At 41.0% G+C, this 11,082-nt stretch overlaps 1 protein-coding gene and 1 pseudogene across 1 annotated transcript in view; one reads left to right on the top strand and one right to left on the bottom strand.

The window, feature by feature from the left end:
• The first annotated feature begins 4,234 nt into the window (after positions 1-4,234).
• On the top strand, positions 4,235-4,683 carry LOC130115998 (protein tyrosine phosphatase type IVA 1-like; annotated as a pseudogene).
• Positions 4,684-10,612: 5,929 nt separating this feature from the next.
• LOC130115387 (vomeronasal type-2 receptor 1) overlaps positions 10,613-11,082 on the bottom strand; it is a 44,476-nt gene continuing 44,006 nt past the window's right edge. Inside the window, exon 14 of the mRNA XM_056283018.1 lies at positions 10,613-10,934. Coding sequence (XP_056138993.1) covers positions 10,613-10,934 — 322 coding nt within the window. The remainder of the gene's footprint in view (positions 10,935-11,082) is intronic.

Genomic DNA, 11,082 nt, shown 5'->3' with positions numbered 1-11,082 from the left:
ACTGGTGATGATGATGCTGCCATCTACATAAATAATAAACATTATTTGTACAGAACTGTTCTAAATGGGGTTACAAAGTACTTCACAGAACAGGATAAAACAGTTAAAAATGACACAAAAAATTGTAGAGACATTTTTAAAAAGCACTAAGAAATAAAACCATAAAATAAGAGCGAAAGGTAAGAGAGCAATTTGTTAACTGAAACAATTACAAAAATAAATAAGAGTAAAAAATAAAAGCAGTATAAATAAATAAAAACAAATATCGAACATTTCTAAAAGCTTTCATAAAAGAAAAGTTTTAAGATGAGATTTAAAAGAAGCTAGAGACTTGGTTTGTCTTAGTTCAGTGGGAAGGAAGTTACATATTGTGGGGGCTCTAACAGCAAAAGTCCGATCACCCTTTGCAACAAACCATGACCTGGGAATAAATAATAGGGCTCCAATCTGTGGAACTTAATGTTCGAGAGGGCATATACCAAGTCAATGTATGTAGGAGCAAGACCGTTTAAGGCCTTAAAAGTGAGCAGTAATTTTTTTAAATCAATCTGAAATATAACAGGGAGCCAGTGTAGGGAGGCAATTACAGGAGTGATATGGTCATGCCTTTTTGTCCCGGTATGAGCCGAGCAGGGGCATTTTGTACCACTGCAGATGGTGGAGGGAGCCCTAGTTGATACCCGAGTAAAGTGCATTGCAATAATAAAGCTGAGAATAGATAAAAGCATGTAAAACGTTTTGTAGATCAACAATTGATAAAAAAGGACAATTTTAGAGATTACCTTGAGCTGGAGGAAGCATGACTGAAAAACATTTTTGATTCGATTATAAAAACTGAGGTTAGCATTGAATATTACCCCAAGTAGCAGCCTGCTTAAGACAACGGACAGACCATCAAGAATAGTACCAAAAAGGGCTGATGGAATTTGGGGGACCGAACAGAACAACCTCAGACTTATCATCATTAAATTTAAGAAAACTTTTGGACATCCAGCATTTAATATCAGAGAGGCAAGTTGTGACATTTGCTAGGCTGCGAGGATCTGTGGGTTTTAGTGGCATGTATAACTGTTATCAGCATAAAAATGGTAAAACACATCATGATTTTGAATTGCCTGACCAAGACACAGCATGTATATAGAAAACAGAAGGGGGCCAAGAACTGAGCCTTGAGGGACACCAAAACTCAACTGAGCCTTTGAGGAAGTAGAGTTACCTAGAACAACAGAAAAAGTTCTTTTGGTGAGGTAAGAGCGTAATAAACTAAGAGCCAAGCCCTTGATGCCTATTCATGTCTCTAAGCGATGTAAGAGGATCTGTAATTTGTGATTTATGCATCTGTGATTTATGTGATTTATGATGTTTGTTTATCTTTCCTTTTATGTCTGTCCAAGTCAGAGAGTACTGCTGGGGTCGTGTGTGGCTGCCGCTTCCCCCCCTTGCAGCCTCCCCTTCCCATCCACCCCTGTATGTCTGTGTTAAGTTCATCTGTCGTCTTATTTCACTCCATTTATTGTAAAGCGACCTTGAGTACTAGAAAAGCGCTATATAAAATTGATTTATTATTATTATTATTAAAAGGATTGTAAATGTAGCCATAATGTTATTTACATTTCATATTAATGGTTGATTCCATGCTTGGTTTGTACATTGTTTGTTCGTTGGTTGTTGGGTGACACATGGTTTGATTTGTTTGTGATTGTTTCCGTGTGTGCATTTGGGTGTGGTCTCGCGTTGTTTGGGAGACGTGTTTTCGCCTTTTTTCCGGTCGCGCGCTTCCGCCTGCTTCCTAGCGGGATGATGCATGGACTTTCGGGTGGCCCGCGGTCTTTTCTCGTTGTTCGCGGGCATCATGGCTTAATGTTTGTCACGGAAGCTATAAGGACATCAAAGACAATCATTGCAAGTTTCACGGACAATTCCCTCATTCTGGCATGCAGCCAACGAGGTACGTTATGTATGTTATGTGTAGCCCACGTTATGTGCGGTCTGATTTTATGTTAATTGTGCTAATTGTATTGTTTCATGTATACAGTTTTCACGGTGTTGATGGAGATTTGGAGACTTCATTAAACCTGTTCAAGAAAGCTACTTGTGTTCGCCGTGCCTTGGGGGGATTTATAAGGATACTGTGATTGACTGTGTCAAAGGCAGCACTTAAGTCTAAAAGAACTAAAATCAAGCTGTCACTTCCATCTGCAGTTAGCAGTACGTCATTAGTAACCTTAACTAGAGCTGTCTCTGTATTATGAAGTGCTCTAAAACCAGACTGGAAACTGTTAAATACACTATTAGTGTTCATAAAAGAAATCAATTGAGATGAAATTACTCTCTCTAGAACCTTAGATAAAAAAATAAGACTTGGAGATTGGTCTGTAGTTACTTAAAAACAGGCGATCTAAATTAGGCTTCTTCAGCAATGGGTGAACAATGACATGCTTAAAACTATCTGGAAAAGAACCAGAGGCCAGTGAATTATTAAGAATTTGCAGAATAGTTGAAAATACCTCCTTGAGCAGCTTAGTGGGAATGATGTCTAAGATGCAGGAGGAGGAGTTCATATTGGAGACTGTACTCTAACATTGAAATTATAATTGGTTGAAACTGGGTAAAAGGCAGAATTAACATGGGGAATGGAAGGAATGCAAGAGCCAGGTTGGATTTTGGGACCTGACATTCTCCACCTTATTTACACAACTGAGTGAGAATTTTTTTGGAAAACTCAAAAGCAGGTACAAAAAAAGAAGTGGAGGGACCGTTAATAACAATGAATTGCCATAAAAAGAACTTTAGGATTGTGGTTATTTCTTGATATCAGTTCAGAGAAGTACACTGATCTCACATCCTTAACTGCCTTCTGGTAAATTAACATTTGGTTTTTAAGGGTGTTATGTGCTAATTCAGACTCGTTGGCCTTCCATTGTCATTCTGATTTTCTACGGAGTCTTCTAAAGGCATGAGAATGATCATTCAGCCCGAGGATGTTATTTGCTTTTTGTTTCTTATTTTTAAACAGTGCAATTTGGTCAAGGATGGATAGGCTCTGATCATTGAATGAATTTAACAGTGCATCTGGGATTGAGAAGCACTATAGAGGGTTTAAAGGATGATGAATTAAAGGCATCACAGAATTCAATGGCAGAACCAGCGTTGAGAATGCGAGAGCATGTTTTAGGATAGTGACTAGGAATGGAGAGCTGTAATGGAACTTTGAAAACAACAGCTTTATGGTTAGTTACATCTATATCTACCAGATTAAGACACTTGAGAGAGAAACCAGATGAGATTACAAGGTCTAAAATGTGACCTTTGGAATGTATGACCCCTTGAATGAGGTGAAAAGAGTTTATAAGATCTAAAAGAGGTGAAGTCAGGGAATGGGAAGGACAACATATATGAATATTAAATTCACCAAGAATAAGTACCCTGTCATATTTTGGCATGACAATAGATAGAAGCTCAGAAAACTCAGAAATAAAACTAACTGAATTAAGGGGCCTATAAATTAAGATGGCGAGTAACGGGGGAGGGCCAGAGATTAAGAATCTCAAAACCTCAGCGGAGGAAAGAGAAAGTGTTTATGGTGCACAACAATTTAATATTTTTTACTTTTTTTTAGGGACCGGCAGTATGATTAATCTACAATCTACAATGAGTAAGCACATCCCACAGTTCTGAGGTGTTCTAGCTGACACATTTATGGAGTTTCTGAAGGGCAGTGGCGACTACTGCCAGACTCAGCACGCTGCCTATGCAGACGAGTGAACAGCCCAACTTGCTATTGTCCCAATACACTTGAGCCACAGGAGGGACTCCCCTTCCCCATGTGCACGTTGGCTGGACCGGGACACCTCCCAACATGGCCTGAATGGGGTAACTCTACCTACTGCACAGTGACCTCGTCGGCTTTTGCCTGGCCAGAATCGAGGTGGAACCAGTCTTGTTCGGTTTTATTTTTCAAATTTTTTTTTCAATCGAAGGAGGACTTTTTTTTTTTTATTGTCTGTTTATTGTCTGCCCCATTTTGTCCGCCAGCTCCCCACCTTCCCTTCTTCCTCACCAACTTTGTAAAAATAACAGAGGATTTTGTTTTCTGAGTCCCAAGGAGCCCTTTGGGCATTTTGTTTGATATTTCCCTCTGTTTTACTCATTGTTTACATTCACCTTTTTTCAGTTCTGTGGAGGACCTTGATTTTGGGGTTCTTTTGTGTTGTTGTTTTTCCTTTTAATTGACAAAATGGCTCTTATGAACAGACCAGCCCCTGTGGAGATCACCTACAAAAACACGAGGTTCCTGATCACCCATAAACCCACCAACGCCACACTGAATAAGTTGATCAAGGAGTTGAAGGCGTATGGCGTGAGTACTGATGTGAGAGTTTGTGAGGCCACTTATGATGCAACCTTGGTTGGTAAAGAAAGAACCCAGGTTCTGGATTGGCCATTTGATGATGGCACTCCTCCCTGCAACCAGATTGTTGATGACTGGCTGAACCTCCTAAAGGTGATGTTTAGGGAGCAGCCCGGCTGCTGCATTATGAGGATGCGGTCCAGTTTATTTGACAGAAGCGTCGAGGAGCCTTCAACAGTAAGCAGCCGTTCTACCTGGAGAAACATCGTCCAAAGATGTACCTATACTTCAAAGACTGCAACAGCCATAGCAATAAGTACTGCATCCAGTAGAGCCAAAACCTGGACATACCAACCCCCATTACACACACACACACACAAAAAAGAATTTAATATTGCTAGCTTACTACCTGGCAGGCTTCTTTCGTTTTGTTTTTTTTATTAGTTGTTGTGTTGAAGTATTTCCTTTGGAAATCCTCTCAGTAATTCAAGTATTTCCTTCCCTCATCAGTTTCAAATCCAAGTGTCGGGGGGGAAAAAACAGTTGTGTGAAGCAAACTTGCAGTGTGTTCTGTTAATGTACCATGGAGTTTGAAAGAGCAGTGCAGCCAGTGAGTCTTGTATCTTTGTGAAGTGTCAAGATGTTCGTGTCTGAGAGATCACGTGTGCTCTCGGCGGAGATGATAGCTTCAGAAAGGTGCTCTAGTAAATCTGACACTAAAGCAATATTAACAATGATACGACTCCACTTTTATCATTAACAACTTGTTAACAATAGTTTAGAAGCTTTCTTTAACTGATTTACCAATGTTGAACCGTGAAAAAACCGAAAAACACTGCACCCAAAAGATCCAACCCAACCGTTGGTCAGGCAAAGGTGTCCCCTATCAGCTCTGCTGTACTCCTTGTTGGCAGAACCGATAGCGGCACTACTGAAGGGAAATGATAGAATTAGGGGTATAGAGCTACCAGGAGGGCAGGTGAGTTTAGTTTATCAGTATGCAGATGACACAACAGTTACAGTAAAGGACAAGGAAAGTGTAGTTGAGGTATTAGATAGTTTAGAGCTGTGTGGTGGGGCATCAGGGGCTAAAGTAAACATAGAGAAGTCTGGTAAGCATATTTGATAATATGTGCAGGAGCAAAGTCATGTTAATTAGCATATGTTATGTACGGTGATGTCATTATTATGCGCGTACATGTTAGAATGCTTTTGTGAGCATGCGCAGAAAATAAACGGTCGGTGTGAGTTCCCAGACCAAAAGAGACGATGCTGGTGTGTCACTTTTCTCCCGGGAATGAACCACATTAAGATAGAGAAATGTCTATTGCTACAGGTTATGGGCCCAGTCATGCAGGCCAAAAGTGGTTCAGATTATTATTCGACGGTGATGAGAAAAATTATGAACTCTGGGAAACAAGGTTTCTGGCATACATGGAGCTGCGCGGCCTCAGAGAAGTGATTGTGGGAGTCCCAGATATAGATGAGGAAGATGAAGCAGCGCTCGCAGAAGATGAAGCAAAGAATGGAGAAGCATATGCCGAGTTAGTGCAATGTCTAGACAACAAAAGTTTATCGTTGGTAATGAGGGACGCTAAACGAGACGGAAGAAAAGCACTTGAAATTTTGCGCGAGCACTATGCGGGCAAGGACAAACCCTGTGTGGTGAGTTTGTACTGTGAACTTTCCTCGCTCCACAAAGCTAGCAATGAAACAGTCACCGACTACATTATTCGAGCAGAAAATATATTCACGTCATTGAGAAGAGCAGACGAACATATCAGTGATGGGCTGCAAATAGCCATGGTAGTGAAGGGGCTACCGGACTCTTTCAAGCCGTTCGTCGTACACGTCACCCAGACAAATGACACTAACTTTCAGTGAGTTTAAAAGTAAACTACGCAGTTATGAGAGCACTGTAAAATATGGAAAGAGTGACATGAATATAGAGGAAGACAACGTGATGAAGACCAGCGGGACAACGAGATCGCGCTGACAAGGAAGAGGAAAGAAAATGGACCTAGCTGATGTCGAGTGTTATACGTGCAGTAAGAAAGGACACATGGCTAGGTCATGTCCAGATAAATACCAGCGGAGAAGAGAGGAACGAAAGTGGGACACACCACAACGAGGAAGAGGGCGCGGTCGAGGACGCGGCCGCGACCAGGTAAAGAAAGCTGATGGAGAAACGGAGGCAGAGCCTACATCGTTCTGCTTTTTCAAGATGAGTGACTGTCCAACACAAAGAGGAAATAAGAAAGGTCTTATGGTTGACTGCGGTGCCACAACGCACATGATCAACGACTCCTCCAAGTTTAAGACAGTTGACAAGAGCTTCAGACCGGGAGATCACGTGATCAAGCTTGCCGACGGGACCAAAGTTACCGGGATGGCAAAGATGAGAGGTGACGCTGAGGTCTACTTGCTGGACAGCAAGGGACGACAAGTGAAAATGAGGCTCAAGCAAGCACTCTACATCCCATCGTTTCCACAAGACATCTTCTCAGTCAAAGCAGCTACAGCCAACGGAGCTGAGGTCCGCTTCAGGGACGGTGAGGACTGGCTGATCAACAAGGACGGTACCAAGTTCAAAATTGATGTATATGGTAGGCTGTACTACCTTAGCACAGTAGAAGATGAAAATGTTGATGAAGTGAAAGGTTGCCATGAAATCCTATGCCAAACGTGGCATAGGATACTTGGCCATTGTAATTTTGATGATGTGGCAAAGTTAAGAAAAGATGGTTGAAGGAATGTCGATAAAAGGAAAACATGACAAGTCTAATCAAAACTGTGAAATATGCACACAGGGCAAGTTTACGCAGAGCAGAAACAGACAGACAGACACTAAAGCTAAGACAGTACTAGAACTAGTACATACAGACTTATGCGGTCCAATAGAACCAGCTGATAAAGATGAATATAAGTATGCAATAGCATTTACTGATGATCAAGCAGTGTCCAGACGCCACCGGAACAGCCCAGGACCCAAGCCACGCGACCACCATTATCATGTAAAAAAAAAAAAAGGATTTATAAGATATATAAAAAGAAAATGTGATGAGGGGAATGGCAGGCAGTGTCCAAGTGGCAACTACCATCACCAAAGAGACCTGAGAAGAGAACCGACTGCATGCGCACACAAGGGAGACTCACATGACACAATTCATACACAGAAAAAGAGAAAGGAAGAAGACATCATTCAGAGCGTGAAAAGACATGTGAGAGAAGAGAACAGTTTGCCATAGTCATTAGTCATAATCAATTAAGTCATCAATTAGTCATAATCTATATGCTATAATCTTCTGGCAGAACAGTGGTTGGTAAATTCATTGAGACAGAAACCGACCCGCCATGCAGTACAGGTTGTGAAGCACTCAACTTAAAGGCAACTAATTGTAAGCTAAGGCAAAAAGATGAGTTTTAAGTTTGGATTTAAAGGACTCAACAGACTCTTGATTGTCTGATGGCAGCAAGCAGATTATTCCACAAGAAAGGAGCCGGATAGGAAAAGGCCCTGCCACCAGCTGACTTCTTTTTAACTTCGGGTACCCACAGGAGCCCTGTATTTTGAGAGCAAAGAGCTTGAGATGGAATGTACGGTTTAAGGAGATAAGACAGGTAAGATGGGGCAAGCCCATTTAGGATTTTAGAAGTCAGCAGAAGCATCTTGTATTCTGATCTAACATGGATAGGAAGCCAATGAAGGGAGGCAAGAATTGGTGCAATATGGTCAAATTTCCTAGATTTAGTTAGGATTCTAGCAGCAGCATTTTGAACCATCTGAAGACATGTGGCAGACCTGAAAACAGAACATTACAGTAATCAAGTCTGGATGAAACAAATGCATGTATTAGAGTCTCTGCATCAGCCATGGAGAGAAAAGACCGAATTTTAGCTATGTTATGTAAGTGAAAAAAGGCAGTCTTGGTGATTTCTTTAATGTGCTTATCAAAGGAAAGGCTGGGATCAAACATAACACCAAGATCTTTGGCTGCCACACTTTGTGAAACCATAGAGTTGTCAATTGTTATCGTTACTTGATCAAATTGATGTCTGTGTCTAGCAGGGCCAATGACCAGCGTCTCGGTTTTATCCGAATTTAAAAGCAGAAAGTTAAGTGACATCCAATTTTTGAGTCTAAATGACTGACACAGCAGATTTTAAGCTAGTCAGCTGGAACCTTAAAGGGCTTAATCATATCATTAAGGAAAAGAAAGTTTTAGCATACCTCAAGTCATCTAAAGCCGATATTGCCTTTATCCAAGAGACACACCTTAATAAAAGGCAATCAGGAAAAACTCCAATGCTCTTGGGTAGGAAAGGTGTTTTCCAGCCCAGGTTCTAGTAAAAACAGAGGGTTTCTATCCTCATGAGCAAGAAAATTAATTTTACTGAAACTAAAGTATTATCTGACTCAGATGGTCGTTATATAATAGCATGCGGGCAATTGATGGATACTCCGGTGGTTCTCTGTAATATCTACACATCCAATGCTGACAGGCCGGAATTTTTCCATGGTTTATCGCAAACTCCTTTAGAACTCAAATAACAACGGGGTGATTTTAATCAGATTTTGGACCAGAATCTAGATAGATCTCAGCCTAGACATGGCACAGAGGGAAAATCAGCCGCAGAAATGAGACAATTGGCTAGTGACCTAGGTTTGGAAGATATTTGGAAATTGATGCACCCTGACGGGAGAAATTATTCTGTCTTTTCTCCTCCTCATGTTTACACCACAATTGACTATTTTTTAATTTCCCAGTAACTAGTGGATAGCACTCTTAGCTCTAACATAGGTAATATAGTCATATCAGACCATGCACCTGTCTATACTTGCTTCTCCAAATTGCATGGGAGGAATCTCATACCAGATGACTGCTGTTGGAGATGTAAGGGAGCTGAGCCTGAGGCCTCTATTTCACACATACTTTGGTTATGCCTGGCACTAAAGGTCTGGTGGAATAACATTCAACAAGTTTTATTTGAAGTTGTTAAGAGGCAATTCCCAATCACCATAAAGCTGTTTATGTTGGGCTTAACAACGGAACTCAAGAACTCTGGCCTCTCCTCCTTTGAAAAGAGGTGGATTATCCTGACCACTACAACTGCCAAATGTATACTATTGAGACATTGGGGGAAAAAAAGAGTACTCCCCTCCCTATGAAGAGTAGGCCACAAATATGGCTCAGCTGGCTAGTTATGAGAGGGTCTCATACTCTCTTTTGGACAAGATCGACCAATTTGAGCTCACCTGGAGCCCATTTGTGGCTTGGTCAACAAGGACATAGAGGCGGAATTGTGTATTGAATGCTGTATATGATATTGTTACTGAATTTTGAGGGGTAATTTTATTTATTTATTTTGTGTGTGTGGGGGGGGGGTTTTTTGGTTTTTTTTATTATTATTATTTGTATTTATTGTATTATTATTTCTTTTTCTGTCCTATCTTTCTCTTTGAAAAAAGTTAATAAAATTGTTCATTTCTTAGTTTTGCAAACATACCCAAAGATTTTAATTGGCCCGTGTTTACATTGCCTGAGAATCTGCTACAAAGAGCTTTTTTTTTTCATTTCAACTTAAGCATTTATGTACCCCATTAAAATTTTTAAGTTTTGCATTACAAGACTGAAAAAAAATCTTAAAGCCTCAAAGGAGATAAAATTACCAAAAAGTAACAGTTAAGCCACCCCCTCTTCCAGAGGCCCTGGGAATATGAAAATATGCAAAATCAGGGGGCCTAGCCTCAATCAGGGGAACAGTGTCCCCTGGGGAGAGACATGTCTCAGGAATCATATAAAAGTCCAGATTATCACAAACAATAATCTCATTAATGCTAAAGGACTTGTTACCAAGAGATCTCACATTCAGGAGGCCAAAATTGTTTAGTGTCAAAGCATAGTAAAAAGCAACAGTACAGCAAATAGAACGTAAATTGCAGATATCCGCTCCAGATATTCGGTTGTTGTTGTTTCTACTATTAGATATGTAGTGTGGATGAGAAAGCAACAGGAGTACAGCAAATAGAATGTAAATTGCAGATATTTGCTCCAGATATTCAGCTGTTGTTGTTTCTACTCTTAGATATGTTGTGTGGATGAGGGGCACGGTGCAGAACAGCATCTAAAAACTTGAGGGATTGAAACTCCATTTTAAGTAAAGTGGGTCTGTATGTGTGCAGCACAAACCGCTACTAGATTTGCTTGAAATGAAGGAGAACCCAGCCTACCCTTGATGTTCAGCCTTGTCTAGTTTTCTTTAATCATCAATAGCAGTTGAGGCAGTTGTGGCATTGACCTCTGTAGCAGTCGTAGCCAGGGAGGCCGAGGTCCCGCTTGACATGCCATCGCGTGGTTTGGAACGGGGCCTCATCCGCTCCTCGATGTTGCGTTCAGGTTTGACCAAAAGGACGTAGCACTTGGGTAGGAATATGCAGGCCAGCAAGCCGAAACTGGAGGCAAGGATAGCGAAGATCTGGACGGCGACCATGAACTTGCCACGCGTGCTAAGGTATGCAGGGACGAAGGAGATCCACACAATAAAGAAGACCAGCATGCCGAAAGTCATGGACTTTGCTTCACTGAAACAAAGATTAGGTAGCATAAGCGTTCTTCAAACCAGAATAGTTCACGCTGCACTGAATGTTAAAAAGGTTAAAAATAAATAATTATATATCTTTTAAATGATGTGGTTATTGAGCTTTTAAATCCACACAGCATCAAGCTCAA

This window comes from Lampris incognitus, chromosome 7 (genome assembly GCF_029633865.1).
Source record: "Lampris incognitus isolate fLamInc1 chromosome 7, fLamInc1.hap2, whole genome shotgun sequence".
NCBI classification, from domain to species: Eukaryota; Metazoa; Chordata; class Actinopteri; order Lampriformes; family Lampridae; genus Lampris; species Lampris incognitus.
Note: the sequence above shows the minus strand (reverse complement) of the source record. Positions and strands in the feature narration are given on the sequence as shown.